The sequence below is a fragment of the Lontra canadensis genome, unplaced genomic scaffold (genome assembly GCF_010015895.1).
Source record: "Lontra canadensis isolate GAN:19392208 unplaced genomic scaffold, GSC_riverotter_1.0 scaffold2, whole genome shotgun sequence".
NCBI classification, from domain to species: domain Eukaryota; kingdom Metazoa; phylum Chordata; class Mammalia; order Carnivora; family Mustelidae; genus Lontra; species Lontra canadensis.
Window position 1 is genome coordinate 15029733 of NW_022630996.1, and position 15297 is coordinate 15045029.

A 15297-nucleotide genomic window follows, 5' to 3' on the forward strand; every position below is an offset into this window, starting at 1 on the left:
TTATATCCCAGCTGGGGTTCTGCTATCCACCTGGAGAAGGGTCTCCAGAATGGCCACCCATCTATTAAGGCCGTCCTGAATACCCCACCGCTGGGGTTCCCACTTACCTGGAAAGCCCAACCCCATGCATGTCTAGATTTCGGCTAACTGTCGATAAAGGCTCTCTCTGACCCAACTTTAGTCAGGCTCCTCTGAGTCGTCTTTAAGACCAGATCTCAACTTTGGTGTCTGGCCCAGTTTGGGTAAGAATCCTGCTAAATAAGTTTATTGAGAGTCCCCCCACCATTGATATCTGATCAAGTTTTTCATCTGCTATCTTTGATGTCTGAGTCCTTGGCTGCCTTTAGCAAGAATCCTGTTAGGTCAGTTTAGCAGGAATCCCCCTACCCTTTGATGTCTCTGCTAGTAATTTTCCATTCACTGACCCCCTTCCTCTGCTCCTTGGCTATCAATCACAACTTGTTTTTGCTGTATTTGGAATTGAACTTGACCTTTCTCTCCTATTGCAATAGATTTAACCCCTATTACAATAGTTTTTTTCTCTCCAAGTTATGGTTGATAGATTTATTTTCTTTTCTAGCACTTTGTGGTCTAGTTATTTTTTTAATTCTTCAATCTTAACCTTATTGAGTTATAATCCCAACTTTATAGTATAAGTTTAAGGTGTACAACATGGTGATTCAATACACATATATATTGTGAAAGATTACCACAATAAGACTTGTTAACACATGTCCCACCTCACATGACTACCATTTTGTTGTGTGTGGTGAGAACATTTTAGGTTTACTCTTAGCAACTTTTAACTGTGTAATTGTAACAGCATTGTTAATTACAGTCACCATGTTGTACATTAGATGACCCAAAACTTACTCAACTGAAAGTTTGATCAACATCTCCTCATTTTGTGAGTTTGGCTCTTTCAGATTACATGTATAAATGAGATGACAGTATTTGTCTTTCTCGGTCTGACTTATTTAAAATATGGAATTCTCTACCAATTTGCATGTCCGCCTTGCCCAGGAGCCATGCTAATCTTCCATTGTTCCAGTTTTAGTATATGTGCTGCCAAAGTGAGCACTACAGTTGTCTTGAATAAAGTCCTCCCCACCATATTTAACCAGGGGCACCTGGTTGGCTCAGTCGGTTAAGCATCTGTCTTTTCCTTAGGTCATGATCTTGGCGTCCTAGGATCAAGCCCCGCATCGGGCTCCCTGCTCAGAGGAAGCCTGCTTCTCCCTTTCCCCTCCTGTGCTTTCTCCCTTCCCCTCTCTCAAATAAATTTTAAAAATCTAAAAACAAAAACAAAGGGGCACCTGGGTGGCTCAGTTAAGTTGGGTGTCTGCCTTCAGCTCAGGTCATAATCCCAAGCTCCTGGGATCAAGCCCCACATTGGGCTCCCTGCTCGGTGGGGAGTCTGCTTCTCCTTCTCTTGCTCCCCCTTCTTGTGCTCTTTCTCTGTCAAATAAATAAGTAAAACCTTAAAAAAAAAAAAAGGTCTCAAAATAATTTTTTCCTTTAACACTTGCCACGGCCTTTAGACAATAACCATGTGGACAACCCATGGCCCAGTCACCCTCTGGGCCATGCTGCCTTCCCTCCTTGTTCTACTCTGGGAATCAGGTCTTTTTCCAGGCTCTCGAGTTCTTCTTCCTCACCAACTGTAGCTGACCCATGTGCAACAACACAGCTCAGGTAGAGTCACCTGAAAATATGGACCTAGAGAATACGGTCCATTCCATGCCAACCAATGTCACCTAATTCAGTCAGTCAATCAAAACATACAAATGAATTTAAATGGTTTCTGAACACAAATATATTTTCAAAGAGCGTCCTTATTTGTATTACAGACATAAACAAAATACATACACTCAAGGCATAAAATATGTCTTGTGCTCTTTTGAATTAAGAAATCCTAGTAGAAGCAGATCTTTGATGTTCCAATGGTGCCATAAACAAATTCACAGACCTGTTTTTGGATAAAGGATTATCTGAAATTTTACCTCTTGGGTTTCAGTATGTTTTTGTTGTTAATAGAGAGACTTTACTGTAAAAGCCTCTGCACCGAGAGCTCTGGTGATTTTTTTTATGTTTCATTTGTCTCTTTCATCTGGCTGCAAGTAAGGTAAGGACTTGATAAAATTCAAAATTTACTGAATTTTGTATTAATGTCAGGTTCACAATTTTCCTCTTGATTATCTCCCTTCATGTGGGTTACTGAAGTACTTTGAAGGAAGTGGCGGGTCAACCATTCATTGGTTCTCATGGCTTTGCAGTGGAGGCAGGGCCTTTCCCTGATTTGGCAACTTCCCACATTCCTTGGCCTCTGAGCTAGTTTTCTCTTCTTAATACTAGCTGGTGATGGATGATGTTCACTTTCACTCTCCTTCCACGAGGAGGCTCCCGAGTTCGATTCTTCACTGTCACACTCAGTTGTATCACTATCGTGTTGGATCTGATTCACCTGGCTGAACTGAGAATGGCGCCTGGCTCGTCTTTGTTCAAGATAGGCATTGACCAAAGCCACTTCTGAGTCAGTTACAGGGGTAAGTTGGCTCTGCTTTGGTTTTTTCATCATTTGTAAAGAGTCCCAGTCACCATCTTTGCTTTGCCGCTTATAGGAAGTGTCTTTGCTTGCTAACAACCAATGAAACAAATCAAGATGTTAGGCATATCATTGGTTACCGCAACTTCGTATTACATAAGGAAGCCTATGGCATGTATGGACTCACTCTCGGTTGCCATTTGGCAAGCCACCACTTGTCTCGGCTCATTTGCAAGCATTGGCAACTGCCTGCCTTTTCCGATATGATACCAAGTCCTCTAAAGACCAGAGGGGTCAAATAGATGCTTGACACATTGTTTTTGAAGCCATGTGGACCCCTGATATAAGATCAAGGGAAAGGTCACCAAGCTTTTCCAGAGAAGGACACTTTTTTCCCTTGCCTTGAAGTCTTAAAGATTCAAGTATGTATGTGCATGTGATTTGGGTAGCAGGAAACTAAAAAGGGTCTTTTCTTTACACAGTGCTGTGCTGGAGTTGTCTTCTACCAGCGAGCTCACAAGAACAGAGGGTTAAACTTACAGGAATTCTGTGAGATGGTTGTTAAAACACAGCCTATTAGTCAAAACTAAATTATACAAACTTACCATTAAATCCATTTATTACACATAAATGTAATAAATATTCTAAGCTAATCAGTTCCTAATTATTTTATTAGATTTTATTAAGAAATAGCTCTTGAAGCTATTTATGTCTGTGGTATCTGGATATTGGAAATCCTATGTAATGGTGTGCTACCATGCATCTCTTCCCAACTCCACTTCAGTAACATGTTGGTAATTTGCAATCAGTGTGGGCGGGATAAAAAGCAACGAGCACTAAAAATCAGGTCTTGTTTATGATTTTGTTGATTGTCTCGGCTTAAAGTGGAAAAGAACATGTTACTAACATAGATTACATTTAGAAGTGTCATCTTTAGCTACCACATTGTGAATCGCACCCCAAAACGAGGAAATATCCTTCCAGAGTATTCTAAAATTATTATCCAATTCAGGAAAGAAGTCATATCATTGACAACCAAGTTAAGTTATAATATACATCTTCCTGCTTCCTTCATCTTACTCCTTAACTTAAAAAAAACATAACATTCATATAGAACTATACTTGTTCACACATGCGGCCGTCGGTTGGCTTAGGATGCAAGGGTCTGGCAGAAATCTTGGGAAGTGCTTTGTCAAATTGGCAGTCTATTACCATAAAGTATATTAGATATCTTGTTACTTGTAAATTGTGTGACATACATCCTTTATATCAGCAACATTTAAAACAAAAAAACATGCGGGGTGCCTGGGTGGCTCAGTGGGTTAAAGCCTCTGCCTTCAGCTTAGGTCACGACCCCAGGGTCCTGGGATGGTGCCACGCAACGCAACGCAGCAGCAGCAACGGGCTTTCTGCTCAGCAGGGAGCCTGCTTCCCCTTCTCTCTCTGCCTGCCTCTCTGCCTACTTGTGATCTCTGTCAAATAAATAAAATCTTTTTAAAAAATGCCATATAAAGCTCATAGTCCTATAGCAACACTAACAATAAAGTTGTATGAAAAGCAAACTATATGCAGGGAGAATGCTTGACGAATGAAAAGAGAACTTGAACTCTACGTACTAGTAATTTATGGCCTTTAGAAGCTCTACTGAAGCAGCTAAACTGTCCTGTGCTAAAGCAAGAGGCCCATCCAAGGGGACCACCACAGGTCTGGGGAGGCCTATAACCACGCTCAGTTGTTTGCTTTCCACACTCAACACATATTTCTCTCATCATAGTTCAATATCAAATATGTACCAGCTCTCACCTTTACTGATTGAGGTGCTGGTCCCACTGTCTTCATCCTTTTTCTTCTCCGACATCTGTTTCAGAAATACAGGTCAGTAATAGCAGTCTCAGTTGGCTATTTTTCAAGTCCATAGAACACTGTTGCCCTAGACTCTTGGGCAATGTCTAATTTTAAACATTCAGTACAATTCAATAAATTCTTACGGAGTTCCTATTAGAGTGATCATCTCATCTGCTGCTCACTGGAAGACCAGGCTTTGATAGCAGAGTCTGCCCAAAAGTTTTGAACCAAGCCAAATGGAACAAAGACTTGAGAGAAAATAAGACTGATGAAGATCTATGGGTTGTAAAGTTTTCCTGTACTCACATTGTAAAGAAATATCATTTAAATATCATTTAAAAACAGATTTGACAGTACTGGGATTCATTTTAAATTACTTTGTAAAGACTTTATCAGGTCACCTTTTTTGTAATCCTTGAAGATCTTTACCAGAGTTCATAAATCTACTATCTCCCAAGTCCTTCCGAAACTTTCCTCTAAAATGCAACCATAACATTATCTATGGATTTGGCAACAGAAAAGAAATGGATTTCTTTGAATAGTTCCTCAAATACCCTAGCCCAATACTCCATAAATAAATTTGTCCCATTGTTCAGATTAGTGTCCCATTTTTTGATACTGAACATGATTTCGCTAAAATATAAATATAAAACAACTCTTTCAGAATGTATCAAAACTTTAGAAATATTCATAACACTTGTGACATGTAATAATTCTTACTAGGAATCTATCACCAGGAAATAACTCCTCTAAGAGAGAAAACTTTATGTACAAAAATAATCACAGTGTAATTAGGATAATATAAAATTCAAAGGTAGGCAATGGTTAAATTACATCATAATATGTAATTGTAAAAATTGTAAAAATTATAAGAAAAGTATGTCTCGACATGAGGAAATACATGTTGTACTACTAAGTTAAAAATCAAGATACAAATTTGTAGGGGCGCCTGGGTGGCTCAGTGGGTTAAAGCCTCTGCCTTCCGCTCAGGTCATGATCTCAGGGTCCTGGGAATGAGCCCTGCATCATCGGGCTCTCTGCTCGATGGGGGGCCTGCTTCCTCCTCTCTCTGTCTCTGCCTGCCTCTCTGCCTAATTGTCTGTCAAATAAATAAATAAAATCTTAAAAAAAAAAAAAGATACAAATTTGTATATGTAGTACAATCACAAGAAGGCTAAAAACATGAAAAGACTTTAAACAATGTACACAAGTGTTAGCAATGGTTGTGAGTGAAACAGTGATACTTTTCCTTCTAACTTTTCAAGTTGTCTACATTTGGGGAAAACAATGAATTTTCGTAGAAAGTCAAACTTCCTTGGGGTTGAAAATGCCATACCTGGGTATTCATAGCTACAATCCAGGATCCTTGGCCCATTCCTTTCTTAATATCTGATCTCTACAACATCAGGCAAGTATCTTTAATGAGATCCCTCTCTGCTTTTTGGGTTACTGCAAACATTCTCTGAAAAATTTAAGAGTGGAATCCTCTTTTGAGATATCTCTCTCTTTTCACAATGACTGGTGGGGGGAGGCTTATTTTAAATTTAATATATAGAGAGATAATTATTAAATGATTAGAAGTTCATACACCTAAAATTTTGTTCATGGTAGTTGGTTATTTCCAAGTAATCTGGAGTGGGTTTTTTTTTTCTCATTTTTTGCACTTTCTTGTAATTTCCACGTTTTCTATAATGCATACTTTTATAATGGACAGGGAGAAATGTTTAAAAATATGTATTAGGTTTACATAATTTTTACAGAAATCTTCCATTTTTGACTTGATGTCAAATCAAAACATAATCTCCAAATCAAAAGATTTTGCATCAAGCTACGTGGAATCACATGAACTGTGGTTACCAAAAGCACTTTCTTAACTGTGTGCGATTCAGTGAGTGAAAACATCAGCAGGGCCCGCCCTGAGGAGTAGGGGAGAACAGAGAGGAGATCTAGGCTATGGCTCTGCCTTTCAGCCTTGGAACAGCTCTGCAATTTTAGCAATTCACTTAACACCTCCCTAAAGCTCAGTTTCCACACATGCAAAATGAGAAACTTGGACCAGTATTGTTTGGAAAAATACCAGCACTGACAGTCTGAATAAACACTAAACAAATACACAAACTAAATATAGTATTTATAGTCTCTGAAAGCAAAAGGGTAAATGCATCTTAAGTAGTGGCAAATCCAGAGGAAATCAGCATGTTTCACGTTTGAGGATAATTACCACCACATTTCCATCACGCTTTTACCATTACTTCAAGGTTTGTAAATAAAGGCCCATAGTTTAGCTGAGAAAAGGAAGTTCAAAGTGAAAGAAAAATTCCATCCTCCTTGACTAGCTCTCATATGGTTCTCAGATTTCAAATCTGGGACCCTTCACAAGCAGCAGTTCAGCCCATTGTAACTGCCATGGCGGTACAAAGTGAAAGACGAAACCTCTAAGATAATTAAGGTTTTAATCAGCACTGAAGAGATTTAATTCAACATTTCAGCTATGCTTTGAAGCAAATGAATTACATGGCAGGAAACCTAGGTCTCTTTCTCCTCCAACATTTAACCACTTGTGTAACATTGGACAAGTCACTTAATTTCCTTGGGCCTTATCAATTTAAAAAAAAAAAAAAGCAGGAATACTGGTATCTTATTTGTCTACAAAAAGGTGGCTGGACTGCCAGCTGTCTTAGGTCCTTGAAGCTCAGACTCTGATTCCAAAGAGCTGATACAAGCAAAGGAGCAGAAGAATAACTTAGATCTCTTAAGTAGTCTTCATGATGAAATTGCCAGGAATCAATTTCAATTTTTTTGTTAATTTTCTAAAGTAGCTTTTCTGGCCAATCCAGACAAATTCAATATACTTAGCTAGGGAGTCTAGGACACATATAAGGGATCACTATTCTAAATCTCCTTTTGGCAGAGTATCTACTTTAAGAAGTATTTAGACTTTAGATGAAACTTCTTCTTAGGAAGAAGAGGTAGTGAGGGGAAGAATCTTTCATTATTATAATGGAATCCAGCTGGCATAGACATAACAAACCTCCTCCTCTCCATCTAGAGCTGATGCAGCACTCAGTCTAGCTGACCATTGCCAGCCCAGGGGGCTGGCTGTAATGCCAAATGATGGTGGTCTGATTAATCATCAGCCTGTTATTAATGGCCAGCAAGGATGCCATGTCAGCAATTTATAAGAGCTTGCTTACTCATAATACGTTGGAGATACACAGTCCTGAAAACCTGGGCTACCCCCTTCCTAAGAGGATGGTATTTTCTTTTGCTAGTAGGCGGTCTGAAGTGGTGACTTTTGTTCTGTTTACTTTAATTTAGTTCTGCATCTTATCTTTCAGGAGAGGACATTGCCTCATTCTCAAATCTCCCAAATCCTACAACATGTATTCTATAAATAGGACAACTTTTGTATCTTTGATTAGAATTACGTGGCTACAAAAGGAATTTGGAGGTCATTTACCAGTAGGGAAGTTTATCCCAGCATTTCACAGCCTATGGACAAACTGCAAACAACTTAAATGTCTCCAAATTACAGATTTGTTATGGTGCAACCACAAGACAAAATTACGCAGCCATTAAGAGTGCTGCTGTGTGAATACGATTTGAGGAAATGTGACGATATAATATTAAGTTTTTTAAAAGGATATGAAAATGTCTACACTACCAACCATGTAAGATCAAAGAGAGATTGAGAGAAATATATTGAGATAGAGAAAAATAAAAAACAAAACCAGACTATTACTCCAAAATATTAACAAGGGCTCTCTCCAGGAAATAGGATTACAGTAGCTTAAATTTTCTTCTTCATCCTTTCTGTATTCTTGGATGCTCTAGAAAGAGATTGCATTATTTTTAAAACTAGAAAACAAACTTCTAAAAAGTAGCTTGACCGAAGTAAAGTGCATTTATTTTATGGAGAATCCCCTATGATACAGTAAACATATTATTTTAAATGAACTGGATATCCTACCCAGACAGAAGCCCGAGAGAACAACATCAGGACCAATATAATGACAAAATACCAAAGCAGGAAGCTCCCTATCGTCCCGCAAGAGTCATCCTTCCGGCATTCATATTCCTGACTTGGAATGGTAAAACTTAAAGGTATGGGGGGAGGATCCACCTCCCAAAATAAGGAAAAAAGGTCTCCCATGATGGCTTCTTGCTTTGAAAATAAAGCATGCTCAAAGGAATGAAGATGACTGGGAAGTACTTCACTCCATGTGTATGACAATTTCCTTGGCAACCTATTGTGACATACGCTTCAGTAACTGTGACAGGAACTGACAAACACTTCTTGGATTTCTAACTTTTTGGAAGATTTATCTAAATTATTTGTATGAGAGTTACGGTATTTCCCCCATACATCAATAGGGTGCATTCTACCTTAATCTTTTTTTATTTTCCTGAAACTTGTACATACTGTATTTTCTTTAAATTTTAATGTCTGTAATATCTAAGTTTCTGAGGTATCCATTTTTTTCAGTCTCTGTATGTATCATATCACTGTAAATTGACATGCACACACCTAACATATTATAGACTGAATTATGTTCCCCCAAAATTATATGTTGAATGAATAATCCCCAATTTGACAATAACTGGAGATAAGGCCTTTAAAGAGCTAATTAAGGTTAAAGAGGTCATAAAGATAGGGCCCTAATCCAGATGACTGATGTCCTTATAAGAGAAAGAGACACCCCATGGTTGTGTGGACACAGAGAAAAAGGCCATGTGAAGACACAGAAGGTGGCCAACTTCAAGCCAAGGAAAGAGATCTCAGGAGAATCCAGTTTTGCCAGTGCCTTGGTCTTGGACTTTTCACCTGCAAAACTGTGAAAAAATACATTTTTGTTGTTCAAGCCATCCAGTCCGTGGTATTTTTTTTATGGTAACCCTTGCAAACTAATACATAAGGCCAGTTATATAGCAAAGCAGTATATCTAATAGTGTTTCTTTTTAAGCCTTCAATAAGTGCACAATAACTTAAGGACATTAAGAGAGGAAATAAAGATGTGTCTGTTGTAGGGGTGCCTCGGTGACTCAGTCTGTTAAACCTCCTTGTCTCAGCTCAGGTATTTTGATCTCAGGGTTGTGAGTTCAGACCCAGCTTGGGCTCCATGCTAAGTGTGGAGCCTACTTAAAGAGAAAAAAAAAAAAAAAAAAAAAAAAAAAGACGTGTCTGCTGTAAGTGACATTAAATGTATACAATTTCTTAGGAAAGAGATATGAGGTGGGGAGGAACCTGGTATTCTAATTTTGACTGTACATTGGGTCCCTTCATTTTGAACAATTTTTGAGTAAGTTCATCTCTGAATCTAAAACTAGAGCAAAACATCATTGCTGCTAAGGCAGTCTAAAAATGATTAAAACCACAGTTTAACAAAACCTGTTAGGGGCCCCTGGGTGGTTCAGTGGGTTAAAGCCTCTGCCTTCTCCTCCGTCATGATCTCGGGGTCCTGGGATCAAGCCCTGAGTCGCATTGCATCAGACTCTCTGCTCAGCGGGGAGCCTGCTTCTCTTCCTCTCTCTCTGCCTGCCTCTCTGCCTACTTGTGATCTGTCTGTCAAATGAATAAATAAAATCTTAAAAAAAAAAATCTGTTAGATCTTTAAGAGCATAGCATACCTGCAGATTCCATTAATATGCAATACCACGAGGAATCTTAATTTTCTTCTATTTGACCTTGGGTGCATCTTAGGAAAAATTTTGGTCATTGACACGTAAATGATGTAACAATCCACTAGCTTGTTGTGAAAAGAGGTGGTGTTTTCATTAGGGTAACATTTCTCCACATCCCCAAAGGCAGGTCCCCACTCCCGGGTCATGGTGGCTGTTGGCCTTGTGCCTTAGGCCTGCATCACCTCCTCCAGGAAGCTCACCAGGAGCCTGCCAGGGGCACCCCCTCCAGGCTCATCGGGCCCCACCTCGCCTGACCCTCTATTGCACCTGCTGGCTGACCTCCAAACACTAACCAGGGAACTCCACTTTTACATCCCCTCGCGTGGCTCTGTGGACATTGTAGGCGTTTGTATTTGTTAAATAAAACCAAAGTGAACTCCCTGATGAAGCTTTTCTTCAGGATTATTAGTTCTTCCGAATAATATGCAATCAAAGTGAACAACTGGATTTTTTTTTTTTTCAACCTCAAAACCACTAGCAACTTTAACAGATTTGGGGATTTCTTCCTACTGCTGCACCCTTATTACAAGGATATTTAAGAATTTACATCGGGTCAAAACACTTGTTTTTGTGAGAAATGCTCTGTCGTCGCTGATGGGTGTCTGGACACGTTACCACATACTCTACCATACAATTAGCTACCCTGCGTAATAAAATCGGCTTAAAAATGTGAGCATATTTTTTAACCATAAAATACCCTAAGGAAGCTAAAATTATATTACTATATAGAAATTCAGCTTGTTACAGTTATTACTTTTTACTGCGGGTTCAGAACTTGGTCTGAAATTTTGCGGCTCAGCTTTCTCCCCGCAGAAGAGAGCCACAAACACTAAAGCTGTTTCCCTGGTAACGCGCCTAGCTCTCATTCTTCCGCTCCCCCACCCCTTCTCGCGAGAAGGCTCATTCTTCCGGTAACTGTGGTCCTGCAAGTCGGTTGCTTTCGCCTTCGCTCTTGGCTTCGCGCATGTGCAGTAGGGTGTGGCGCGAGCCACCGGCTTCCGGCCGAAGAACATGGTGCGTTTGGGGGGTCATCTTTGTGCTTCCTGGCCGCGGAGTCCACGCGGGCAGTGGGGTTTCCGTGACTGTGGATCCGGCGAGGGTTCAGCCAAAGGGGAGTGTGTCCAGGCGTCCCATCACCTGTAGTGGAAGGACGAAAGAAGCCATAGGGGTTGCTAAAGTTTGTGCTGGGAGACCCAGGGAGGGAATCTCTGGGGACTGGCAAGTTTTGACTCGCGGGCTGGGAGGCGGGAAGGGTGCTGCTCTGTACTCTATGGACGGAAGAGTTATGTTTGTCTGAGATGAGGCCTAGCGAAACAGAGGAAATCTAAATCCCACGTGGGCCCAAACTGCACACTCCCCAGTCGCTCTCATTCCCTTCACACTACGAGTGATCACCCTTAAAAAACTTAAATTCTTAAACTTTATCAGCAACACAAAACAGGGGTCCCTGGCGTGCGACAGGCCGAGTGCAGAGTTGTTGACGATGGTAGGCAGTTAATGGTTTCTGCGAGGAGAGTCTTTGATGGCTTTAGCTAATATGGAGTATTTTCTCCCAAATCTTGGTATTTTGAGTTTCTTAAATTAGCCCTTGGGCTAGTCCTTGTAACATCCTTGAAAAGCACAGTACAGAATAATTGTGGATATAATCACCATCCTTTAAATACAAAATAAGACATTTTTATTCATTGGAAGTATTGCTCTCTGAAGTGACCAGCCAGTTCTCTGTTGATTACAATATGGTACCAATAAACTTATAATTTAGCGTTCCCTTTTCATATAATAATAGTAAAATGTAGAAAATTTTGGAAAGACATTTTAAACATAAAATGTGCAGTTTTTAGTTACTGTTATAAAGGACACAATTTCTTAAATGGAGAAGTGGTTTCTTTTCATTAATTCCGGTGCTTTTTATTTTTGAATAGATGCAAAGGGAGACAAATCCTACTGCTTCCCTTATTGACAGAACCATCAAGATGAGAAAAGAAACAGAAGCTAAGAAAGTGGTTTTAGCCTGGGGACTCCTAAATGTATCTATGGCTGGAATGATATACACTGAAATGTAAGTTAATTAGCCAAAAAAAGTGAAACTTGAAGAGGTTAATGGTCAGTTCCACAGGTTTTGGTGTTTGTTTTGATTTTGGGTGTTTGTTCTCTTTGTTGTTTTAGTTTTTTTTTTTTTTTTTTTAAGACTTTGAAAAGCCTTTCTAATTTTTTCAGGACTGGAAAATTGATTAGTTCATATTATAATGTGACATACTGGCCCCTCTGGTATATTGGTAAGTAATTCATTTTTATTGTGATTTAGATATACTACTGATGAAAAACTGCATTTAGATATACTACTGATGAAAAACTGCATTCAATTTAGTATTCGTCCCTGTATTCCATAAATATTCGAGTGTGTACTATGTTCCAAAAACTGGGGATACAGTAGGAAGGGAACAAGGTCCCTGCCCTCATGGAAGAAACGTTCTAGTAGGGGAAACAAATTAAACAGTACAATTCCAGGTAATCATTGGAGTTCTGCGATGAAAAACAATGTTTGGTGGTGGTGATTTGTTCTCTCTGAAATGCCTTCCCTACTTCCCTACCACTGCTCCTTTCACGAACAACTAGATTTCTATTCCATTGATGCCTTCCTCAGTTTACTTGTTACTTCCTCTGTCTGCTTCTCTCTGCTCTTGGGTAGTCCTGGGATATGAAGAGTCTTTATGGCCAATAGAGTGAATTCCATAGTCTAACACAAACGTTAACGTGGAGTCTGTGATAGGGAGGTGGTGTGGCAAGGAAATAAGCAAGTTTTGGTATCTGTATACCTGAGGTATAATCATGAATAACTGGATGTGTGTTCTTGCAAAAGTCACGTGACTAATGTAGTCAAATGAAGGTCAAAATATTTATTGTACAAGGTTGTAAGGATTAGTGATTATTTTTTTGGTAAGATTTTTTGATTTTTAGGTAATCTCTACACCCAGTGTGGGGCTTGAACTCGCAACCCTGAGATTGAGTCACATGCTCCACTAAATGGGCCAGCCAGGTGCCCAATAATATTTTGAAATTCACTAGTAAATGTCCTATAATAAACATTTATGTAATAAACATTGTATAAAGTATACATTCATTAAATGGTATCTATTATGAGGAGTAGGAAGATGGTTTTCAATTTTTTTGTTGACTTGCTGAAGTTTGAAGAGTTTTGCCCCCCCCCAAATGTTCTGCCTCCCTTTTTAAAAAATATAACATATTGTTCTCTTCCAGAGCTTGCCCTTGCCTCCCTCTTTAGCCTAAACGCCTTATTTGATTTTTGGAGATATTTCAAATACACTGTGGCACCAACAAGTCTGGTGGTTAGCCCTGGACAGCAAACACTTTTAGGGTTGAAAACAGCTGGTAAGTGTTTTATATCTTTTGCAAAGGTGGGGGAAAGGTTGGCAATAAATCTTTCTCAATTTAATTTGCCCTTTTTATAGACTGAGCTGGAAGGGACTTCTAAGGCCATCTGGCTCAACTATATTAAGCAAGTCTATAATAAATTGTCTTAAGACCAATGATTATCATTCCTATTTGTATAAACTGAATGGAAATAATATTCAACAGCCTCATGAAAGTTGTTCTATTGTTTAATTACAATTAAAATTAAATGACTCTTGTTGCATTGAAGCTAATCTCTTATTTTGAAATCTGTAGAAATGGTAAGCAACTACTTTGTGTCCTTAGGTAATAATATGTTATGTAATTTAACAACCAAATCACTCTGTTACTTTCTCTTTTCTTGAGAAAGATTCAATTTATTAAATCTGTTTTTATAGAAATTTTATTTACACATGCACACGCATCTTTTAGTCACTCATTTTTTATTTATTTATTCTTTCCTTCCTTCTAGTTGTACAGACTACTCCTCCACATGATCTGGCAGCAACCCAAATCCCTCCCTCTCCACCTTCTCCTTCAATTCAGGGTCAGAGTGTGTTGAGTTATAGCCCATCTCGTTCACCCAGTACCAGCCCCAAGTTCACCACCAGCTGTATAACTGGATATAGCCCCCAGCTGCAAGGTCTGTCATCAGGGGGCAGCGGTTCCTATAGCCCTGGAGTGACTTACTCTCCCATCAGTGGTTATAATAAGGTAACAAATCCTTTCTCTTGGCCACATTATTTTAGAATGGGGAACTACCTTGAAAATCAGCAAATGAGTCAAAACTCATTTTCTCACTGAGAGAACTGAGGAACAGTGGGTAATTTTCTTGCCCAAATTCCCTGTTTAAGAGCCAAGAACAGATCCCAGATCCTGATACCTAGTCAGAAGTTCTTTATACTACACCCTAAGATGAAAGAAAAAATACTAGCTTTTGCAAAGATAATGGGTTGAGGTCACCATCTAGGATCTTTCTGCAGGGTTTTTCAAACCAGTTGAGACTATGGTAATGTTTTACTTTAGTTTTTAAATTCATGTTTGCCCTCTTTCTTTGCTTGTTTATGTGAAACGTTTATATATCCTTATAAAATTTTAATGCTTTCTGGGACACCTGGGTGGCTCAATTGGTTAAGCGTCTGCCTCCTGCTCAGGTCGTGATCCCAGGGTCCTGGGATCGAGTCCTACATCCCGCTTCTTCCTTGGTGGGAAGCCTGCTTCTCCCTCTGCCTGCCGCTTCCTCTGCTTGTGGGTGCCCTCTCTCACTCGCTGTCTCTCACACAAATAAATAAATAAAATCTAAAAATAAATAAGATTTTAATGCTTTCATCATGTTGGATTACCTCCTAAGCTAAGAGGAGTTGTGTAGTTGAACTCTTGAGGATGGACACCCCTATCAAAAGGGAAGAATAGAATCCTTCATTCCAGCTCCCACAGTTAAGTGGGATATAGTTCTCATTTTTGGACTTGATAGAAGCAAAATTGACAAATTTGAAATTATGACTCCTGCCTGAAGTGTAAGAACATAGAAGGAGCGTTAAAGAGATGGTCAGGGGCACCTGGCTGACTCAGTCAGTAGAGCATGCAGCTCTTAATCTTGCAGTTGTGTGTGCAAGCCCCATGTTGTATGTACAGATTACTTTAAAAAAAATCAGGGGTGCCTGAGTAGCTCAGTTAAGTGTCTGCCTTTGGCTCAGGTGTGATCCCAGGATCCTGGGATCAAGCCCCACATGGGGCTCCCTTCTCCATCGGGAGTCAGCTTCTCCCTCTCCCCCTGCCTGTGCTCACTCTCTGTCAAATAAATAAATAAAATC

At 39.5% G+C, this 15297-nt stretch overlaps 2 protein-coding genes and 1 non-coding gene across 5 annotated transcripts in view; 1 reads left to right on the top strand and 2 right to left on the bottom strand.

Moving 5' to 3' along the window:
• Positions 1-978: 978 nt before the first annotated feature.
• Positions 979-1081, bottom strand: LOC116879140. The gene has a single exon (XR_004384974.1). It is a non-coding gene; the product is annotated as a U6 spliceosomal RNA (small nuclear RNA).
• A 999-nt stretch (positions 1082-2080) lies between these two features.
• Positions 2081-8630, bottom strand: SSMEM1 (serine rich single-pass membrane protein 1). The gene is made up of 3 exons (XM_032869248.1): positions 8361-8630; positions 4349-4403; positions 2081-2637 (listed from the first exon to the last, which is right to left on the bottom strand). The coding sequence occupies exons 1-3, from the start codon at positions 8541-8543 to the stop codon at positions 2144-2146; spliced, it is 732 nt and encodes a 243-aa protein (XP_032725139.1). The 5' UTR covers positions 8544-8630; the 3' UTR covers positions 2081-2143.
• Positions 8631-10574: 1944 nt separating this feature from the next.
• Positions 10575-15297, top strand: part of TMEM209 (transmembrane protein 209) — a 32031-nt gene continuing 27308 nt past the window's right edge. Inside the window, exons 1-5 of one of the 3 annotated variants that reach the window (XM_032869241.1) lie at positions 10575-10741; positions 11995-12131; positions 12290-12348; positions 13331-13462; positions 13956-14197. In XM_032869241.1, the coding sequence (XP_032725132.1) occupies positions 11995-12131; positions 12290-12348; positions 13331-13462; positions 13956-14197 (570 nt within the window). In that variant the 5' untranslated portion in view covers positions 10575-10741. The other 2 variants (XM_032869233.1, XM_032869237.1) reach the window with 2 other exon arrangements.